This window comes from Haliotis rufescens, unplaced genomic scaffold (assembly GCF_023055435.1).
Source record: "Haliotis rufescens isolate VD_foot unplaced genomic scaffold, xgHalRufe1.0.p SCAF_7, whole genome shotgun sequence".
NCBI classification, from domain to species: Eukaryota; Metazoa; Mollusca; class Gastropoda; order Lepetellida; family Haliotidae; genus Haliotis; species Haliotis rufescens.
The window spans coordinates 817,724-841,987 of record NW_025964361.1 but is presented as its reverse complement, the minus strand read 5'-3'; the positions used below and the strand labels follow the sequence as shown (position 1 = coordinate 841,987).

Below are 24,264 nucleotides of genomic sequence, written 5' to 3'. Positions count from 1 at the left end.
CATTCTTTTTTAAGAATTGATTTCACATTCACAAGAATATTAAGAGTTGGCGAAACAATACAATAGATACAAGCAAGGTGATTATTTTCGAACACCACCGGAAAAGGCATGACAAGGTCCCTTTTGGCCACAGTATCTGGATAAATGATGACATTAGAAACCGTTATTCAAGTGTTCATGTCAATTAGAACTTAGATTAGGCTAACTTAGTGTCGAAAAAGCAGATTATAGTGGAATTATTACTTACAAATATATAAACATGGGCAAGTGGTGTTAGGATATGTACCAAGACGAGGCTATATATATAGCTTGGTCACATATTTGCTCATAGTTAGATTTTCTTGAAGTATGAAAAATCTGCCCTTTCGTTATTTAAGTCATTAGTATGGATTTGAATATGCCATATGTCCAAAAGGATAGGCGCCTTATTATTTTTCTACCAATATCTCAAAGTTACTTACACACACATTTCCAGTGGGGCTTAGCTGGCCGTTGTGCGACCTTGACCTTGTAAAACAGCTGATTGAAGTATCTAACTATTTGAGGCATGACAAAATATTTTTCTGACATCATGATTTCTGGACATCATTGTTTTGCGTAAGTGAAACATATTTCAAAGTGTACTTACCGATGTAAAGTCAATTTTTAAGTGTTTCAAGTTGGGGTCATATAGTAGCCGAGATGGCTCAATGTTGATTGGTGATTGCTGGTGACCTGATTTACACATCGTCCAATCAGGATTGAGTATTCCCCAATAGTCCGGGCCTGTGACAAAAATAAGTTATTCGACATAATGATATGCAGTTTGAAACAACACAAAAGAAACTTCCTTATACTTTATAACGCATTGCGAATTAACTTGATTTTCTGGAGAAAATGAAAACTCCCTCTTAAATTTAATTTATCCCCAAATGCAATCATTTGGAAAAATCTGCATTGGCAATGGTCTCGTTTTGAAACGATACGACTGATACAGGAAAATGTACCTGATGCAAGTACTAAGTCATACCATATGATGCAAAAAAGCAGAGAAAACAATTAAAAGTAAAGTCAAATAACTATTGCCATGGGGAAATTATAAAAAGCATTTTTTACAGTTGATTTTGATTTTGATTTTGATTTCTGTATAAAGGAGTGGTATGGTGGCCTTGTGGTTAAAGCGTTCGCCCGTCAACCCGAAAGATTAATATGGGTACCTCACTCACTCATTCACTCACTCACTCACTCACTCACGCACTCTGAGTATGTCACTTGATAAACAAAAACAAATGCATTTCGTCAGAAAATGTAAATTATATGGGATAGGATTTTTTTAAATGGCTTTTTATACATAATATATTATGTAATATATAAATAAAACGTGGTGCCTACGGTTTGCCAAGTGTACATATTGTTTGTGTCTATATACAAAGTTGCATGAATAGATTGCAAATGATCACAGCCGTTTGTGTGAATTATACAACAGAGTGTCGCTCTTCCGCTCTCTCCGGGTACACACCAGTGACAGAAAGTTGACATAACCAGCATGCTATTAATACTTTACAAGAAAAGAACCCTTCTTGATAATAGAAGTCGACAGTTAAGGATGGGACCTGTAGCCATTGCGTGTATGAATTCCATCTGTCTCTTTCTCTCCGCAAAGTAAATTAAGTGGTGAAACCTTATACTGGAAATAATGATCTTTTTCAATTAAAAGTCCTGGCCGAAACGTTGTAACGGTACACCTAAATTAATGAACACTTTCTTCCAACGTGCCAAGACCATGCCGATCTTTCTCTGGCAATTTATCAGATCTGACAAGGAAGTTGTTCACGTTTTTGTTCTTTGGAGGATATTGTGAGAAACTTACGCTAATTTAGAAAGAGAAAGTCCCCGTGGTTTTGCGTTATTACACATAACTGACAATTAATTCTGATTATGATGATGTGGAATATATGGCTCTGTGCTGTGCATATAACAACAGCATGAAAAGACAGCCCAGGGACCTTTGTGAATACTTTTTATAATCGTTTTTTTTTGTCTTGAGCAAATAAACACCTGTTATGTGGATCCCCTAAAATTACTCCACTCTAAAATTCAGAGAAAACAAAGTTGTTTTTTAAGCAGTGAGGATCTTAATATAAATAATAATAAATGAATTTGTGAGATAAAAGACAAATGTGTAAGAATCGCAATGGAATCTTCCGTCCATTATAACACCAGTACACATCCCATCTTCAAAGAAATAAAATTTGGATGATGTCCTTTTTACAAGACGCTAATGTGATAAATGCGATTTGAAAAATGATCACAGATGGATTTGTCTTGGAGTATATGGGTTAGGGGAAATGGGGTTAAACACCGCGTTCAAAATGATTGCAGCTATGTTGCGAAGTGCATGCATGTGCGTGCGTGTGTGTGTATGTGCGGGTGTGTGTATGTGCGTGTGTGCTTGTACTTGTCCGGACTAATGCTGGTCTTACAGTGCTAGCCCACTGAGATACCATGAGATACCATGACGCATACCACTGAGACACAGTATACTGACTCCGGGACGACCAGTCTGGTTGTATCCCCACAATGCCGAGCGCCAGGCAGGGAAACAACAATATCATACTTTTAACGTCTTTTGGCATGTGACGTAGTCGGGGATCGAACCACCGACCTTGCGCTCTCAGGTCAGGTGCTCTATCCTCCAGACCACGGAGGCGGTCGGAGAATGTCAACGCAAAAATACAAATATCATACATGCGTCATTATTATTCCTTAATGTCAAGATGTCGTACTATTCAATAATAGTCTTGCTGCAACATGTCCTAATCAAATAGGAATATTAGGTACAATAATAATATCGCCTTACCAGATAATCCTTCGTATGACCACCACATCGCCCAACGATCTGGAATAAGAGCAAATTTTTATATTATTTTTAATTTTAATAGTGTGATCTTGATGAAGATATATGATAGCAACGTCTTTGACAAGGGAAGGAGTCCTTTCAAACTTACATACTAATTCCATTTCAGACATTTTAACGGAAATGACATCGCCACCATGCTAGCAGGCTCATCATGGTGGCAGTGGATAGGTTGGCGTTTGACGCCACATCACGTTTTACGTCGAAGAAAAACGTTAAGTTGACGTTGACGTTGACGTTGACGTTGACGTTAACGTTAAGGAGTTTGGTCGATGACGATCTCACCGTGACAGCTGATACTGGTTATTATAGGGGCAGATATGGGATTCGAACCGATGGAATTTGGGTCAAACCATCGGTACTGACAAACCAATGATCACAATCAAGACGAATGCTGGATTCGACCTTGCAGAATCTGGTATCTAAGGGACACAACTCTGCAAGGTAGTTTCGACGCCATGGACTACTATCTAAAGTTTCGTGATGACTATCAAGGGCCGTATTATAATCCTCTGGTATTTAAGAGTGAACTTTATATTTCCTCAATGTGAATGGGCGTAAGGAAACATCTTCAGTGACCTCGACGTCACCTTTGACGGATGTTACCGTCGGGAACCAACATGCTCACGTGTATTGCCATAACATCATAGTCACATTCCAATGATTCGTGAGCTCACCTTTTCTCGAACACCTGGTGTCATCACTATTTGATAATGATTCATAAACACAAGCTCTTGATATAGTCGGAATCGTACAATGGACTCTGCTTTAAGAAGATATTTCTTATGAATATGGAAAGGGTTTTGTTGTTTTTATTTATACATTTTTACGGATTTGTCGATTCCGTTTTCATTCCACTCTCAGACTGAGAGCTTGACTGATCAATGTCGTGATATTTGCGTTGAATGTTATTAACACCTATTTTGCAGTGTCATTGCGGCCTGAGGAACGACGTCAGCATGGACAAACATTGCAACCCTATGCCTATTTCGTGCTACTATTTTTCCCAATGTATTTTCCTATACAGACCACTATGACAACAGAGATAGACAGCGATATTTACCAGTGATCATCCTCGGTTAGGCAGTGATTTATGTCTCCATTCTAATAGGATAATCGCCCTAAGCCAATTAGCCACATTTCAGAAGTGACATCGCTTATCATTTACTTTGAACAAAATTTCTTTCGCGTATTATTTGACTGGACGTCTATTTTTGGCAACGTGTCATTAGAATCCAGCTCAAAGCGACGTTATTGTAGTTATGGATGCGCGGCATCTGTCTACAATACAACAGAATGTTTTCTTGTTCTAGATAAAAATATCCAAATATCTTAAATGCAAGTTTTATTTATAAACCTTTTTATTTTGCGACATACAAAAATGGGAAAGGCACAATTGACACACTTACGAGGTCTTCAACATATGTTTATGCGGGTATGCGTATTTACAGGTAAGTGAATGGTGAATAACGCTGCTTTGAACATTTCAGTCAAATTACGGTCTGGTTTGAACGTAGCAGTGCCACCTACCATAGACGATCATCACTTTGGAATATCAACATGCAAGATATGGTGCTTATCGACAGACCAAGATTTAATCAGCGGATCATGCACGGCTAAGGGAGACAACTCACAGCCATGGACGGCACCATACAACACCGGATCATCGTACTACTTCGAAATAATAAATAATTCGAAATATTTTGACATAATACAACTAAGTGCCATTCATTCAGCTCATCTTTTCTATATTAAAGTGTTGTAGTTATTCTGTCATTTTTCTCTCTACCCAGGTAAAATCTGACCGAAGCTTTAATGACCTATTTGGTCGACACAGTTCTTTGTCTCATCTGAAGGGTTTTTGATTATGATGAATCTGCATGTACATTAGCGAGAATTGTGAGCTGTGTCAGGCACAGGAGTCTGACTTAATCAGTAATATGAAGACATGCGACGAAAATCGGTAATGGTACTCTCGTGTCACTGGATGTTCTGGTTCTCTGATCACTTGATTGACTGGTTTGTTGACAGGCTGATGTCGCATGGCAGGAGTACTGCTTTGCTGCATCAGGCAATAAATACTTACTTTTTTTGCAAATTGTATGAATGGCGGGTGCTACCGGTTGGGCAGGACATGCTTACCCTTTTCGCGAACACCTCGTGTCATCACTGATTGTCAGTGGTCCATTCATATAATTTCCACAACTGTATGCCCTTGCGCCAAGTGGAATCTGTTTCGGCAGAAATATCTAGACTGGTTATTCTCTTGCCCATGCAAGAGACAATTTATATTTTCTGTCAGGCTTTATTTGTTACTTCAACGATAGTGTCGCCCTGTCCATCACGTTGTGACAATTGTTTCCTTTTGGTGTTATTGTTAACCCACTCATGTTAATCTCTTTCAAGTATAAACATTATTGTTACTGTAAATCTTTCACCTAATATCTTTCGGGTTAGAATAGGTCTTCAGCAACCCATGCTTGCCATAAGAAGCGACTGTGCTTGTCGTAAAAGGCGACTAACGGGATCGCGTGGTCAGGCTTGCTGACTTGGTTCATGTATGTCATCAATCCCAATTGCCTGGATCGATGCTCATGATGTCAGTATCTGGATTGTCTGGTCCAGATTCGATTATTTACAGACCGCCGTCATACAGCTGGAATAGTGCGGCGTTAAACAACAAACAACACCAGCTTTCATCAACCATATTGCTTGACAATTGTATAAAGATCTATACTGAGACGTCGCTATAATATAATACTCTTAAAAGAGTGTTGACGACAAAAAACCCTTTGAAGAACGTTTATGTCTGTAAAAACACTAGAACACATCCTATAGTTTGAACGTGTCGCACGCTGTAGCGCCACACACAACATTCCTGTTTTTTACACTTTCAAGGAAGGTCGACTAATCTCTGCGGACCTTTATTTCTGTTAATCTTATCGAATCTGCTTATCATACAGTTGTGATTTACTTGATTTCATTTTTTGTTTGTGTGTGAACACGCGATGCGGTGTCTGCAGCGCGGAGCGTCTACGGGCTATAGGCGTGGTGGAAACTGGCAGAAGTCAGCGTGCAGTGGACAATAGTTCAATATCTCAAAGTCTGTGATTAGCAGACTATGGAACAGGTATCAACCAACCCATAATGTTGACGATGTACCCGTTCAGGGCGATCCAGATTGATCCAGATTGAACAGGGACCAGGCTCTACGAAATCGAGCTCTAAAAGCGAATCAAGTAGCTGCAAACTTTCATCAGGATACTGGACTTCGAGTTGCAGATCAGACAATTAGATGTGAGGTGAGGTGAAATTAGGTTTAACGTCGCGTTCAAGATTATTGTACTTATATAGCAACGTGTGTGTGTGTGTGTGTGTGTGTGTGTGTGTGTGTGTGTGTGTGTGTGTGTGGCTGCTTGTACTTGACCGGGCTGATGCCGATTTATAGTGCTAGCTCACTAAGATACCATGCCGCAGTTTAACATGAATACTCCACTCAGACACAGTATACTGACTCCGAGCCGACCAGTGCTTGTTTTATCCCCTTAATGCCGAGCGCCAGACAGGGTAACAACAAGTACAATCTTTTAACGTCTTTTGGTATGACGCGGCCGGGGATCGAACCCCGAACCTTCCGCTCTCCGGGCGGACGCTCTACCACTAGACCACGGAGGCGGTCTCAGACGATTAGAAATCGTCTACACGAGGCTCATCTCCATGGTCGACGGCCATGTGTAGTGCCGCCCCTTACAAATCGTAATATTGCCAACAGACTTCAATGGTGTACACAGCGTCAAAACTGGGGTAATCGTCGCTTGTGTCACTTGTCATCACGAGTCCCTATTCACTTTGCACCTCATTGACAGTGGTCAGGTCCGGCGACGTCGAAATGAACGTCAAGCCAATGTCAACCTGAGACCTCATGACAGATATGGCGATGGATCTGTTATGGTGTGGGGTGGCATCACTGTGACTGACCCCACTCAATATTGTGCAAGGAAGGGTCACTGGACAGTACTATCGGGAAGATATACTGGCACCCTTTGTTGTCCCGTCTGCAAGGCGTCTGGGTCGACGTCTTGACGTTCACGACGACAACGCCCGTGTCCACCGTGCACGAATCGTCAACGCCAACCCCAAACAGCACAACATCCCTAGAATGCCATGGCCAACAATGAGTCCACACCTTTACCCCACTGGACACGTCTGGGACATGATAGAGAGACTTGTGCGTCAACGTCATATGCCGCCGACCATGTTGGTCAGGCGCTGCTAGAGGAGTGGAACAGACCCCCTGATGTGACCATTGGGAGACTCAGACGCAGTATGCCTCGTCCAGTGAATGAAAGTTTGACAAATCGTGGCGATATTACTCAACACTGATCCAAAAACGTCAACTTTGATATTTCCCATCTTACCCCTATCGTCCTTCAAAAGCGATGGCCGTTATAACATTAACTGTTATACGTCACTACCGGGTGTAACGCGTTCCCAATTCCTTCATTATTTTCATTCAACTTGTACTAGAAACTAGCATCTCTTACAATTGTCGAAAGTTATTTCCGAGTATGCCCCACTTTTTTTAAAGAGTATATAATAAAGACGTTGTCATCCATAAATTATGTCACTCTCATTCGTCAACTTCTTAACATCAAACAATTATTGTAGCTATATTAGGAAACCTAATGTTCACTGGATGTCCAGAAATAAGGTGATTTAGCTTTACATTAATATGTTTTGCTCCTCTTTACAGAGGAATATCTGCATATTGTCAGAAAAATATTTTGTCTCTCATAAAAGTTTCTTGCAGAATGTTGTTGTGCAATATCGACTTTATTTCAATTTTAATTAAAATGACACATACATTTCTCAGAAGGCCCATATGATTTTCAGTCAAATATTCAAACAGAACTTTGAAGAAGGGAGCTATGGTTGATGTTCGTCTGACGGATCATTTATATGATGAAATAAGAACATGACCACAGTTGCCTTTACGAATAATTGAAAAAATCTGTCACGGTGTTCGCGTCTCTACTCAATTTAACCAAGCCTAATAGAATATGACAAGTGTGAAGTTTCCTTCCGTCTGTGTAAAACATATCTCATCAGGATGCTTTTTTTTAATAGACTATGCCATTAGTAAATGTGAACGTTTTCTTAAAGCAATTACTTCTAACTCCAAAGAAATGCTGCAGCGCGCAGCCGCACAGCATAATAAAGAATGACACCATGGCTTTATAAGCGACATATATTCATATCATCTTGAAAGCTTAAAAGTTGATAAATTCTACTGGATTTTGAAATGACGACTATATATTAAGTATACTTTCAGCATGCTTACTTTAAAATTAAAAAAATCACAAAAATAATTAGGCAAGAGACAATAAGAGGAATTACTCCTCTCGGCAATCTTGTTTTCCTGAAAAATCCTAATAACTGTAAAATATTGAATCGCAAGTAAATACGTGCCATTAAGATTCTGCCAACCCGATGGTAATGGCCTACTCGTTATAGAATATAATGTTTAAAAGCACTCTTCAAAGAAAGGAAACGTTAAACAAAGTTTAAACAGGATTATTAATGAACGCCCATGCCGCCCTGAACAGTGTCAACCCAACGGAGGAGGAAAGCCCGAAAGGGCAACCTATGCTGTGAAAACTTGTGCCCAATCCCTCTCCTCGTGAATAAAATATGTTTAAATAAAAGAAATACCATTTTGGTGAAAACCACGAGGTCTTGTATGATGTTGACAAAAATCAAAACATAATAATCGGGATTCGAACGCAGACCTTGGATCCTCGCCGCAGACAATTTAGTCACACGTGATCGCCCGTCATTTATAAGAAATTATTTTAGAAAAAACTTATCAAAGACATGTTTGGCCTAATGTCGCCTTTTTGTTTTAATGTTTAGGTTATGAATACAAAAATGATTTTCGCTCTGGTACCAATATCGTCTATGGGTTTTATTCCTTGTGACAGATAGATCTTAAGAATGGTGGAAGTCATCGGTGTCTTAGGAAAGGAATCATTTTGCACATTTGTAATCACCAGGTCAGTGCTATAAAGAAGAGGGTTATTTAAATATGTGCCACCCTGCCGATTTTTGAAAATCAATAACCGCCTTGCTTAAAGAGTGAGTGAATGAGTGAGTGAGTATGGTTTTACGCCGCTTTTAGCAACATTCCAGCAATATCACAGCGGGGGACACCAGAAACGGGCTTCACACATTGTACCCATGTCGGGATACGAACCTGGGTCTTCGGCGTGTCGAGTGAACGCTTTAACCACTAGGCTACCCGACCGTCCCTGCCTTACTTAAAATTCAACCTAGGCTGCAGGTTTGGCGAAAAATAAGTAGCCACATAACATTAAGAATAACATTCGCATAACATTGGAAGTTACAATCGCATAATTATTTGAAGCATACCCACAAAACATTAGGAATTATACCCGCATTACGTTGGAAATTATGCCTACATTATATTGAGATCATACCCGTACAACATTGGTACTACATAGCTTTGGGAATTATGCCCTCATAACATTTGGAATTATGCCCTCATAACATTGGGAATTATACCAGCATTCCATTGGGAATTATACCTATATAGCTTTGGGAATTATGCCCTCATAACATTGAGAATTATACCAGCATACCATTGGGAATTATACCAGCATACCATTGGGAATTATACCAGCATTCCATTGTGAATTATACCTATATAGCTTTGGGAATTATTCCCTCATAACATTTGGAATTATGCCCTCATAACATTGGGAATTATACCAGCATTCCATTGGGAATTATACCTATATAGCTTCAGGAATTATGCCCTCATAACATTGGGAATTATACCAGCATACCATTGGGAATTATACCAGCATACCATTGGGAATTATACCTATATAGCTTTGGGAATTATGCCCACATAACATTGGGAATCATACCCACATAACATTGGGAATTATACTCACATAACATTGGGAATTATACCAGCATAACGTTGGGAATTATGCCAACATTACATTGGGTAGTATACCTAAATAACAATTGAAATTATTTTCGCATTATACTTTAAAATATACCAACATCATGTTGGGAATTACGATCGCAAAAAGGGTAAATTGTACCAACATAGCACTAGAGGTGAGGTGAGATGAGGTTTAACGTCGCGTTCAAGATTATTGCACTTATATAGCGACATGCATGAAAGCACGCGCGCGCACGTGCGGGCATCCCACTCAGACACAGTATACTGAATCCGAGCTTTAGCAACAAGCAACAGGTTAGCAACAAGTACCATCTTTTAACTTATTTTGGTATGACGCCGACGGGGATCGAACCCAGGACCTTCCGCTCTCCTGGCGGATGCTCTACCACTAGACCACGGAGGCGGTCACATAGCACTAGAAACATAATGTGAACGTTACATTCATAACACTGGAAATCCAATGAGCTGGGTTTGACGGGGCTTCCAACAGTACGTCAGTTACACTCTAGCGTCTTAGCCCAGGAAAAGCCAAAAAAAAATCAGATTTCCACATTGGTGAACCCGACGAGCACGGGTGCTGACAAACCTAGAATCATAATCAGGGCGAATCTGGGATTCGACCCCACGATCAAAGCATCCTGGCACGTCTGAGGGACATTACTCTCTACACAGCGAATTGTGACCTCGTACGGCGACTGATCCCCAGAGAAGCTTGGCCTTATTGAACATTTTAAATCCTACAACATGATTAACCTTGTGACCTTCACCAAATCGGGACCAGCGCCCTGATCTGGGAGCAGCATGACATTTCACATTTTATCCGTTTTAGACGTTATTCGATCTACGATGTTCTGAGACAAACACTTATTTTTTGGGACGTCAATGTTGAAACTCAAAACAAAAACACACTCAAGCTTCATACCACGTGATGCCACATAAAACTGGACAACATTTGTGTGAATTACCGGAAATGTGATAGCATTTTGGTTTTAATAGGAAACACTTCTTTCCCTTACAAGAATTGCACCGTCTTATGAAACCCACAGTGAGTCAGTGGGCAGGAATGTATTTTTAAGTGTCATCTGTTCCCTGTTGACAAATAACCTAATTACAGGAGAAAACATCCCGTCGCTTCTTTTTCCATTCCAGACATGTGTAAGTTCCACTTCAGTATTCCTTAAAGGGTTTGTACTACACTTGGGTGAAAGTTGGGCTGTGTTGATGAGAACTTTAAACGAAAATGAAATGGTCGTATTTGTTACGACTTTGTGGAATATGTTTGTTTGTTTGTTGTTTAACGCCGCACTCAGCAATATTCCGGCTACAAGACGGCAGTCTGTAAATAATCGAATCTGGACCAGACAATTCAGTGATTGACATCATGAGCATCGATCCACGCAGTTGGGATCGATGACATGCATCAACCAAGTCAGCGAGCCTGACCACCCGATCGCATAACAAAGATACACGTTTCATGATTGATATGGAGCCATTTCCTCAGTGTAATTAGGGTAAACATGGCTGGTTAGTTTGATATCCATCGTAAAATCTAGATGTGCTGACAAAGTGGGGCTCGCTGCGACCGCCATTTTCTGCCTAGTTCCCTTTCAGGCTATACGTGTTTCCTGAACGTGTGATAGCGTGTTTCCTGAATGTGTGATAGCATGTTTCCTAAACGTGTGATAACGTGTTTCCTAAACGTGTGATAACATGTTTCCTGAACGTGTGATAGCATGTTTCCTGAATGTGTGATAGCATGTTTCCTTAACGTGTGATAGCATGTTTCCTGAATGTGTGATAGCGTGTTTCCTGAATGTGTGATAGCATGTTTCCTGGACGTGTGATAGCATGTTTCCTGAACGCGTGATAGCATGTTTCCTGAACGTGTTATATCATGGTTCTTGAATGTGTGATATTTTGTTTCCTGTGTGTGTGATAGAATTATTCTTAGAATGGTCGAACAACGATGTCTTTTCGCCTCAACTGCTAGAAACGACACCACTTTACACCCACCAACCCCTACCCCCTAAACGACGGCACGACAACGACACCATAAAAAACCATCGATGCGGTTCTCATTGCAACCCTCCCAACAATCCCCGCTCCGTCTCCCCCTCCAATATTCTCACTGCCATCATCCCATCCCCATTTTTCTTCCAGTCTCCCGACTCCGGTACTTCTCTCCCATGCTAAAACAAATAAAGGGGTGTGCCACGATTCTGATTGAATGTGTTAGCATTGATTTATCAGGGCCATTACCAAGCGAAGTTGTCCTAGCACGCGAACTTTGGCCGATCCAAACTTGGTTTCACGGCGTTGTGTGGACATAGGCACGTCACCTTGTAACCGCTCAACTTGGGGCCGATGCTTCCACCAGGCCCTGTAAGTGCCACTTAGCTCCTCAACTTGTCACAAGTAAAACTTACGGCACAACGAAGAATCGGTTCTGATTTCATTTATTGAAAACAAACTTGAGAACATTGAGACAGAAGTGTTCCGATTACAGCGCATTTTAAGCAATGGAGACAATGCATGTACACATAAAAAGAGAACGTCTTGAGGTAATTAAGAAGCACCAGCCACATTAGATGGGTACCAGCGTTAAGATCGGTTTAGACATACGTTGCACGGATTTATCATGTTTGTACGAGGGCTGGTCGAAAAGTTCTAAGCCTAAGAAAACAAAACCAACAATTGTGAATGTGTTGTTTCAACATAATCTCCCTGCTTTTCAATACACTTCTCACAAACTCTTCGAGCCCACATTGTCGCACAGCAGCCTTTGCAAGTCGAGGGGTGTGAGAAGAGGCATTGTCATGAAGTAGTAGAACTCCAGCAGTCAGCATTCCTCGCCGCTTTTCTTTGATATAATCTCTCAGGCGATGAAGCAAATCAACGCTAATCGTTATTTGACTTTCTAAGTAATCTAAAGGATCATACACTTTGCATCCCAGATTACAGTGACCATAAATGTCTTCTTTGATCTTGAAGACTTGAGAGTTGCCAGAGAAGTCGAATGGTGCCATTCCATGGATTTATGATTTGACTCGGGATCATAGTGGTAGACCCATGTTGCATCATCCGTTACTAATCTCTTTTTTAATTTGACGAAATCCTCCCCAATTAGCTCTAAATTGTCTCTAGCAATGTAATTTATCTTTGCCTTCAGATCAGAATTTAGAAACCTTGGCAGCCAAAGAGCAGATATCTTCTTCATCTGTAATGGTTCATAAATCATAGCGTCAATGGATCCATGGCTTAGACCTGTGTCTTCCTCCAATTCAGCAATGGTAACACGTCTATCTGACTGAAAAGTTTTTCTATCTCCTTGATTGAATCTTCATTGATGGAAGTTGAGGGACGTCAACGCCGAGTGTCATCATTAAGGCTTGTTCTCCCATCCTTCAACACAGCTGCCCAACGTTTAACAGTGGAATAGCTAGGGTTCTTATCCCCATACACCTGTGACATGCGGTCCTGAATTTCTTGCCGAGCACTTTTCTCTAGAGTATAAAAGACTTGATAACTGCTCGGTACTCGTCGGCTGTCACAAATTAAAACGGCATCAACAGAACAAATACACTTGCAAGGAAACAGATACTCAAACAATGTACTACACTGACAAGATTACATTGTTATGGCCCATAGGTGAAAGTAAGGTCAACTTTTTGACCATCCCTCACATTTTTATAATTATGATGTTGATGATGATTAGTTTTACAGATTAAACTAATAAATGCAGCAAAGAGGGTTTGGGTGATCCGTGCACAGTCAGGCTGGTTAGGCTCATCATCAGCTCAGGGCCCTTGCCCCCTCTACACGCAGCCCAGGCAGCGAATGGGACTTCTCCCTGGAAGCGCTGCCTCGTCAAACCCACCGAAAACTTATCGGAGAATGTGAAGACTCCCCAACACTGCAGCCTTCTGCATTACCCAGATTGTCAGAAGGTCTGTATTCCTGGAAGCAAACCCGGGTACTCTCCAAATGTCAGTCAACAGATTGGGAGGCACTAAACCTAAGGCACCGAGAACAATGGGGAGTCGGACAACTTGGTACTTGGGATGCAAGCGTGACATTTCGAAAGCGAGGTCCGCATATTTGCCATGTTTTCCTCAATCTTGTCAATCACATTGGTGTCAAAGGGGACAGAAAATCCAATGATATAAATGATTTCATTGGATTTATCAAAAAGGACAAGATCAGGTTTGTTGACCTGGATACGTCTGAGGCTGTAAATGGGCTTATTCCAAAGAATTTTGTATTTATCTTTTTCCATGACGCCCTCTACATATTCCGGGTCGTACCATGGGTGGACCTTATTTCAAAACCACAAACATGGCGAAGACGGTAATAAAATGATCGAGCTACACCATCATGTCGTTTAAGATACTGTGTTTGTGCCAAAGCTGGGCATCCACTGACAATGCGTTGGACAGTGTCATTAAATTCATTACATAATCTACATTTAATATTTACATTTTGATGCCAAATCACATATTGATGGTTTCGAGTTGGAAGTGAAAAGTCCTGAGCAGCAAACAGAAAGCCTTCTGTTTCACTTTTCAGGCCAGACGACTTTATCCAAGCAAAGGACTCTGCAGGATTGCTGATCTTCTCAACACACTGCACATGAACTCGATGCAGTGGTCGTTCTGATAGCCTCTGCGTGAAAAACTGAGTCCGAGTCCGACTTGATATGGCACTTCGCTTGGTTGACACTCATTTCTGTACCGTCCAGTAGTACAGAACCATCAACAAAATCAACACCGACATTGAGATTATGTCCCACATCCTTGGCTCGTAATATTATTATTATTATTATTATTATTATTATTATTATTATCATTATATCATTGAATATTTCCCGTGTGCAAGTAGCAATGTAAACCTGGAATATAACTGCGATTTCGAGATGGCAGTGTTCTGAAAATCAATATACACCATGACATGTGTACACTGGCTAACGGTAAGTTCCACGTGTCTGTTACAGCCTGGGAGTACATCCGTTTTAAAGTACTGTTCAAGAATACCAGCTGTGTCACGGCTTACAAATAGACCAGCAGCCACGAGACAACACTCAGCGTCGCGCTTCCTCATCCCAGGCTATGTTGCCGTCAATAATGGGAAATATGCTTCACTGAAAATGATTTAATGGCAATGATTGAAGAAATTGCTGGAGTTATAAATATTTAAAAAAAATAAATTAGCTGTCGGGATAAATTCTGTTCCATCTGCCGTCTACCCTAGGCAGCATGGATATCTCTGGTAATGGTAAAAATTGATTGTAATTTCATCAAATCCTCTTTCGTTCTTAACTTATTTACGACCCATCATGGCATCAAATATCACAAAACAGAAATTAGACAAAAACGACTAAACCTCCATTTACAGTAAAATTTATGAAAAAATTTATTTTCGTTTCTGCCCTCGTTCTCTGACCAATTATTATCAGGCATGGGCAGATAACTCTAAACGTGCCAAGTGGGCGCGACTTTCGTTTGTCAAACTCACAGTTCTAGTTCGGTTCAGAAAATGGGTACGCAGTGTCATACTGTTCCGTCAGTGATGAAACGTTTTATTAAGCAACAATTTGTAGTCGAGATACCATAGTACAGGGACAAATATTTACACCATTAGATAATTTTTTTGTAAACACAACAGAAATGCGTAACCAGACCCTTTAGCACTTGTTGACTTAGAGCCGGTGTTCACGTACACCCCTCGACCGATAAGGGGCTGTAGGGGCTGTAGGGGCTGTAGGGGCTGTAGGGGCTTTAGAGCTGAAGTTTTTTGTCCATCAACGTTTAACTCGTTGAATCCCGTACACCCACTACGTCTCTTACACTCCGCTGATGATTCCCGGTTAATGAAGACTTTTACCACAGCGACGTGGATATCGTGAAAATTAATTTCTGTTGAAAAATAGTATGCTTTGGCCTATTGGCTAGTTCACGCCAGTTGTTCTTATTTACCACTGTTCAAGAAACGTGACGTCGTCACCATGTCTGTGTCATCCGTTGTTCTTTGCGTAGAAGATTATTTCACAATAATGCACGGACCGATTTTCCTTGAATGGTCGAGAAAACGACATTTGAATATAAGACTTTAGAAAAAAGGATATGGAAAAATAACATACAGGACTCGAAATAACGGATGACCTGCCTTTCGTAATAGTCTGTTGAAAATCTGGGAAGGCATTTGGTAATTCCTCGTAGCTGATACGTCGTAACCTCAAGACCTTGTGTTTGTTTGTTTGTTTGTTGTTTAACGCCGCACTCAGCAGTATTTCATCACTATGATGGCGGTCTGTAAATAATCGATTCTGGACCAGACAATCCAGTGATTGACTTCATGAGCATCGACCTTCGCAAATGAGACATGATGACATGCATCAACCAGCCTGACCACCCGATCCCATAGTCCTCTTTTATGGCAAGCATTGGTTGCTGAAGACCTATTCTACCCCGGATCTTCAAGGGTACCCTAGCTTGTGACTTCGATAGGTCTCCAACAGTGAGACAAAACATTATAAAGAGTTGAGGTAGGATTAGCGCCGGTTTGGGCCGACTCGAAATTTCAAAGTATATTTTGAAAACGGCGCAAAAAAGTACCATCTTTTTAACACTCGAGTCTTGGACTTTTGACATAATCAAAGACGTACGTATGCATGGCAAAATGATTGAGAGCAGCTGATGTTTCGTACTTCAGGGAAATTGTTTAACAGAAGTAAGTCCTTGGCCCAAGATGATTTGTTTACCATATATGGTCTTTATCTAAGAAACTCCCAAGAAAATCAGATCGGGTAAGAAATTTACTTTTGAAGACAAGAACTTTGTTATTTTTTGTTACGACGTTTCTTTGCCAAATATCAGAAAAAAAACGATTCCCGAAAACCTAAAGAAGAACAATGTTTCCATTCATATCATCACATAACTTTCATAACCTTTTCTTATCAAAACAATCCAGAAACCCCGTGGGGGCTCAGATCCTTCAGCAATCGTTTATGACGTAATGAATTGGAGACATAGAACATTTTGAAATCATTGACAACCAACTTTATGAAGCGACATCTGACATATACAGCCTGATTTGATCTGAAGAATTGCTAATTTCACCTGCAAGTTCAGAGTCTTGATTATATCCTTCAATACACTTAATGAATCTTCACAGAGCCCAGAGCATTATGTAGTAGGTATGATTAAAAGAATAAAATGTTCAGTGCAATATATTTTCCTCAAAGGCAACATTTATGTTTCATTACAACATCCGTTCATCTGTGGCTGGAAACAACAGACATTGAAGTAAAGCTTCACGCAAATCAAACAAATTGTCATAAAACTCATGTGACTTTCAGATCTCGTATGATCAAATAACAAATATTTGCCGGATGAAAGTAGAAATGTCTACGTTTACCTTGCATACAATTACCTGTATGCTGCTGTATAGAGAAGCTATCTGAATCCTTGGATTGTCACAAGGCTTTATAAATCTTCAGTCCCAGACGACGAATTCTGCAATTCAGCGATCGCGGAGAGATTTGCAGAAAATGTGAATTGCTGCAGAATTGTAGAAAAATTGCGGAATTTGCCTTTTTTAAAGCATTAAATACACTATTTTTTAGTGTTTCATGCTTTTCTTTCGAATTTTGCGTTCGAGTAATGCCCATGCATTTAACATGAGATTCAAAATACAAAACATGAATCCTACAATGTAACGAACTTTGAAATAAAGAACTGTCACTTTTTTCTTGTGGTATTATGCCTGCATAAAGTTGACATGTTAGTCCTCGCTATAAGACTGAAATAATGCCGACACACACATGTTAAATCCAAAATGAAATGTATAAAAGCATGCAATTAAAACAATGTGAAGAAACACAAAATGATTTTGTATTAATTTTAGGGGGAAATAGTTATGTTTTTCCCGCAGACTTTTTGGTAATTGTACCGCAGATTTTATATATGTTTACCATTATGAAAGATTTCGTCTGGGACGGACATATGAATGCACGTTCTCCTACTGTGGTGTTGAGAAGGACTAATGTTTGGTAGAAGCAAAACTTTTATCTGTATGAACTGATCTGAATACAAGACAATGTTTTGGTTTAATTTCTTCAAGATCTGAAAAGAAATATCTTTCAACGAAGACATTAATTTCCACCCCATACATAAGAAAATATATTTTTCTGTTTTGTTTCTCCAATTATGTTTTGTACTATCATATCAGCCTTATGAAGATATGTTACCTTGCAGTACTTATTCATTTAATAAAGAAAAAGAAGTTACCTATTTAGATAATGTACATGCAAGGAAATACCAATTGCAAAAAAATGCCGATTCTCACAACAGAGGAAATGCACAAGGGAACAAACGCCGCCAATGTGAAAGATACATCTATATTCACATGTATGTATATACACATGTATGTATACAGTTAGCGACATCATACAGTCTCTAGCTCTGGTATTTCTCTCTCTCTCTCCTCCTCCTCTCTCTCTCACACACACACACTCTCTCTCTCCCTCTCTCTCACACACACACTCTCTCTCCCTCTCTCTCTCTCCCACTCTCTCTCTCCTCTCCCTCTCGCTCACTGCTGTGCACGACGTTTGACCCTCGTTATATATTGAAATTTACAAACGTCAAGCTTTAAATTTTCAATAGTGGGATAATTAAAATACAATAAAATGACCTTGATTTTGAACCTAAAAGACTATGGGGATTTTGAATGTCGCCATAGTAGCCATGTATGTTACTATTTTGAACGAGTCTATTGGCTTGTGCCAAGGACCTAAAACGATTATACTTGAGAATTCAATAACCACCATAGCTATGTGATTAAAGTGGTCATTAGCGCGAATGCATACACTGCACTTGTTTCAAATTTACCAAAATGAATGCTTCTGTGACAATCGTGCGAGGAATAACTTTGACATTATGAAACCAGGAGAAGAATTAAAGTGACAAAGGGACAAAAACATCTTAAGAACGTATTGAACATGAATATTAGTGTTACATGTCGTATATGTGACTTGACCTGGCAGTAGTGTGTTTGATGGGGCACTTGCTGAACATTATGACTTAGTCTGACTTAAGGTGCCATTTATTTAGGAAGAAAGTGAACATGTAGCACTTTGGGAATCGATATTCTACAACTCTCGCAATATATTACCTTGTCAGAAACGAAAAGGACAAAATATCACACAGCTTTCATCGGGTGAATGTCCTTTAACATTGGTTCCGATGTTGTATGCCATAAATGTTGGCTCTCTCTTTCTCTCCCTCTTCTCTCTCTCGCGCTCTCTTTCTTTCTCTTTCTGACCCTCTTCTCTCTCGCGCGCTCTCCTTTTTTCTCTCTCTCCCTCTTTCACGCTCTCTCCCTCTTTCTCTCTCTCCCTCCCTCTATTCCTTCTCTTTCCCTCTCTCTCCTGCTCCTCGCCCTACCTACCTACCCACTCACGTTATTAGGTCTCTTGTAGGATACACATCTACACATACTGCCTAACGACAACTCTCTCTGGCATCTAATTGCTGTAACGCTCCCGACAAACAGTGTGCATATATGGCCATGGCGGTGTACGCATTAGGGAAGATGTACTGCGTCTGGGTCAATATCAAATAGTTCCTCCTCGTATAATTGTTGATGTCTGTGATTAGTTTGTTTAATCAAAGGCGTTCCCTTATGTGCTTTCTGTAGCTAATGGGTCGGTATGAAATGTCAGCTCAATTCTGAAGTCCTCTTAGATATGATTCACTTTCGTTTACAGACATCTTGGTGCAAACCCCATGGAAGCTGTGTATTACAATTTGTCTCTCTGTCAGCGGATAAACTCCATATTTCCTTTTCCTTGTAGCCATAACACATTTTCTTTATTGGGACAGCCTCATGTCAAATAGGCGTGATGTGGGGGTGTTTGTTGGGACGGTCCAAGTGATGATAAGACAGATATAGGCATGATGTGGGGATGTTTGTTGGGACGGCCCATGTGATGATAAGACATATGTTGGCGTGATGTGGGGGTGTTTGTTGGGACGGTCTTAGGGATGATAAGACAGATGTTGGCGTGATGTGGGGGTGTTTGTTGGGACGGTCCAAGTGATGATAAGACAGATGTTGGCGTTATGTGGGGGTGTTTGTTGGGACGGTCCAAGTGATGATAAGACATATGTTGGCGTGATGTGGGGTTGCTTGTTGGGACGGTCCAGGTGATGATAAGACAGATGTTGGCGTGATGTGGGGGTGTTTGTTGGGACGGTCTTAGTGATGATAAGACAGATGTTGGCGTGATGTGGGGGTGTTTGTTGGGACGGTCCAAGTGATGATAGTCAGATGTTGGCGTGATGTGGGGGTGTTTGTTGGGACGGTCCAAGTGATGATAAGACATATGTTGGCGTGATGTGGGGGTGTTTGTTGGGACGGTCCAAGTGATGATAAGACAGATGTTGGCGTGATGTGGGGGTGTTTGTTGGGACGGTCCAAGTGATAATAAGACATATGTTGGCGTGATGTTGGGGTGTTTGTTGGGACGGTCTTAGTGATGATAAGACAGGTGTAGGCGTGATGTGGGGGTGTTTGTTGGGACGGTCCAAGTGATGATAAGACAGATGTTGGCGTGATGTGGGGGTGTTTGTTGGGACGGTCCAAGTGATGATAAGACATATGTTGGCGTGATGTGGGGGTGTTTGTTGGGACGGTCCAAGTGATGATAAGACAGATGTTGGCGTGATGTGGGGGTGTTTGTTGGGACGGTCCAAGTGATGATAAGACATATGTTGGCGTGATGTGGGGGTGTTTGTTGGGACGGTCTTAGTGATGATAAGACAGATTATGGCGTGATGTGGGGGTGTTTGTTGGGACGGTCCAAGTGATGAAAAGACATATGTTGGCGTGATGTGGGGGTGTTTGTTGGGACGGTCTTAGTGATGATAAGACAGATGTTGGCGTGATGTGGGGGTGTTTGTTGGGACGGTCTTAGTGATGATAAGACAGATGTTGGCGTGATGTGGGGGTGTTTGTTGGGACGGCCCATGTGATGATAAGACAGATGTAAGCGTGATGTGGGGGTGTTTGTTGGGACGGTCCAAGTGATGATAAGACAGATGTTGGATACGTGTGTATGTGTGGTACCATCTTCTGTCCATCTTTTCCCCTCGTCTTTGTAAATAACAAGAGGAGACAGTATTCTTAGTTGCAAAATAATAAAAATCCAAAATACACTATAACAAATGAAACCTTGTCGGGCCTTTGCATGTATTTGTGATGGGTGCCACCGATAGGACAGGACAGACTCCTTTTTGCTATTACTATTTATTAGTGATTCATAGTTACATAGAAATCGCACAATAGACAGTTAGAAGCGATTTCTCATGAGCATGGGAACTCTAGAGTGAGCGAGTGAGTGAGTGAGTGAGTGAGTGAGTGAGTGAGTGAGTGAGTTAACCTCGCTGGGATCAGTATTTGACTGAAGATACAGATTTTGGAAATGATTACAGGTTAATAACAAGTACCAGATCAATGTAAACAATCAACGAAGAAATTGTGTTGACACCTATCAACAAATAAGTTTGTTCTAGTTTGCCCTTGTCCCCTTGAACAAACACACGTAAAGTATCTTTCCCCCGCGTCCGTCTGCAACTTAAGGATGTCTGGATGGATTTTGTGTTCACGGCGCATCTCCGTCCTGTCTCGAATCGGGAATTCTTTAAAACATGGTAAGTCTACCGCCAGAATGAAGCGATGAGTGTGTGAGTGAGTATGGTTTTACGCCGCTTTTAGCAATATTCCAGCAATATCACGGCGGGAGACACCAGAAATGGGCTTCACACATTGTACCCATGTCGGGAATCGAACCCGGGTCTTCGGCGTGACGAGCGAACGCTTTAAAAACTAGGCTACCCGACCGCCCCTAATGAAGCGATGAAGCGGGGAATTACATCAGTAGAGTCAATTCGTCAAATATTCGTCGTAATACACCGTTTATCACACAAAACGTGAATGAGGTCCCATTTTAAGGCAGGTTGCGCATTAAAGGAAGGATGAAAGAGAGTATTGTATTGTTAACTCGCCTGTATGACGTCATTGCCCTGTATGACGTCATGAATGGTATGACGTGGGATGTTAGAAATTGTGAGAAATAGGCATATGAGGGTATGTATCCATTTGCTACACAATGTGACATTAACATGGGTAGATTATAATGTATATATTATAGCTGAACGTTTTTTTCTCCAAATGTTGGTAAACTATATTAAAAAGTGAAATACTACTTATATATTTATGCAAATTTCCAATGCCTCTATAGTAACGTGTGAATTGTTAACATGCACACGTTGCACAATAAAATGCACACTAACCCCTTCTCCTTTTTTAGTGTGGTTTTACGCCTGGTTTAGCAGTTATCCAGCAATATCACAGCGGGGGGCACTCGTGTGGGTAATCGAACCCGGCTCATCGGCGTGACGAGCGAACGCTTTAACCACTAGACTACCCAAACGCCCCAAGAATAAGTGAGAAAGAGAATCGGGTGTATACAATTACCATTAACAAGGTTCCTTGAAGGTGGAACTGTGATCCTTGCCTCTAACGGGGATCTTATTTCAGCTGGGGGTCGACTACATATTCGTTATTCACATCGTCGGATCATCTTTCAAGGATTTATACAGAATTAAAGTTGTGGAGATCAGAAGAATGATGCTCGCATGAATTATATATGACTTGAACAATGTAAAAATGATGATGACGTTCTTAGTATGGCTTACAACGTTTTTGAAGGAATATCCTCACTCAATTTTATATAAAGGTGATATTTGATTGTCATTATTGTCAAGGTTATGCGCTGTAGACGTATGTAGACAGGTGGAAATATTCCTAGTACTAACAGAATAAGGCAAATATTGTCCCTTTTTAATACTGAAAACAGAATTGAATTTGTTTTGTTTGTTTGTTTGTTCTTTAACGTCGCACTCAGTAACGATTGTTTCGATTAAATCCCGTAAATCACCTCTAACGACAAGCATAGTCGACTCTAACGACAAGCATAGTCGCCTCTAACGACAAGCATAGTCGACTCTAACGACAAGCATAGTCGACTCTAACGACAAGCATAGTCGACTCTAACGACAAGCATAGTCGACTCTAACGAGAAGCATAGTCGACTCGTACGACAAGCATAGTCGCCTCTAACGACAAGCATAGTCGACTCTAACGACAAGCATAGTCGACTCGTACGACAAGCATAGTCGACTCGTACGACAAGTATGTGTTGATGAAGACCTATTCCATCCCGGATCTTCACGGGTTGCAGTTACATGTTCTCTAATCTCTGTCCCTGCGACAGCCTCCGTGGTCTAGTGGTAGGGCGTCCACCCGGAGAAGGGGAGGTCCGGGATCGATCCCCGGCCGCGTCATATCAAAAGTCATTAAAAGATGGTACTTGTTGTTACCCCTGTCTGGTGCTCGACATTAAGGGGCCAAAACAAGGACTGGTCGGCTTGGAGCCAGTATACTGTGTCTGAGCGGGGTATTCATGTTAAACTGAGGCATGGTATCTCAGTGAGCTATAAATCGGCGTCAGTCCGGACTAGCACACGCACGCACACACACACACACACACACACACACACACACACACACACACACACACACACACACACACACACACACACACACGCAATATTTTTGGACACGACGTTAAACCCCATTTCACCTCACCTAACCGTTGCCATACTTGACAAACATATTAAATCTATATTTTTATCATAATTATAATCATTTGGCAAATTTGCGAGGTTTTAGATGCACGTGATTCAAACCTCTAGTGTACTTGCATATCATTGGATGGGAACTTTCAAAAGATTTGAACTCATGACAATATCAAATTCAAAGTCTGCTTACTAATTTGTGTGCTGTACACAAACTGTGCTGAAAACTGGGAATATGTTCCATTCCTGAACTGGTTGAAAGAAGAATTGATGTGTGACTATCATTTTTACCAAAATAAAAAACCTCAACAAGAACAATGATGGATCTATGTAGCCATGTGGTTAAACTCGTCAAAACTAGAATAAATGCTCTCGGATGTATTTATATGACAAAAGTTGCTTTCTCGTATATATATGCAATAGAGTGAGTGAGTGAGTGAGTTGGGTTTAACGCCGCTTTTAACAGTATTCCAGTTATATAGTGGCGTGTCAGCTTAATGTGGCAGGAAAGCCCGAAGTGATGCAGGTCTCAGACGTTTACCACTTCGGCGAAACCCACGAGCACGGGTATGGTGCTGACAAACCTAGAAACATAATCGGGGCGAACCGGGATTCGAACCCACAATCATAGGTTTCTGGCGTGTCCAAGGGACGCAACGTAGACGCCTTAGACG

General features: G+C 41.0%; 1 protein-coding gene across 1 annotated transcript in view; it reads right to left on the bottom strand.

Annotated features, from left to right (window-relative positions):
* The window catches only part of LOC124139643 (putative carbonic anhydrase-like protein 1), a 114,945-nt gene that overhangs the window by 85,389 nt on the left and 5,292 nt on the right, over positions 1–24,264 (bottom strand). The window contains exons 2-3 of the mRNA XM_046506901.2: positions 2,840–2,878; positions 629–765 (exon numbers count right to left, since the gene is read on the bottom strand). Of these exons, the coding sequence (XP_046362857.1) occupies positions 629–765; positions 2,840–2,878 (176 nt within the window). The remainder of the gene's footprint in view (positions 1–628; positions 766–2,839; positions 2,879–24,264) is intronic.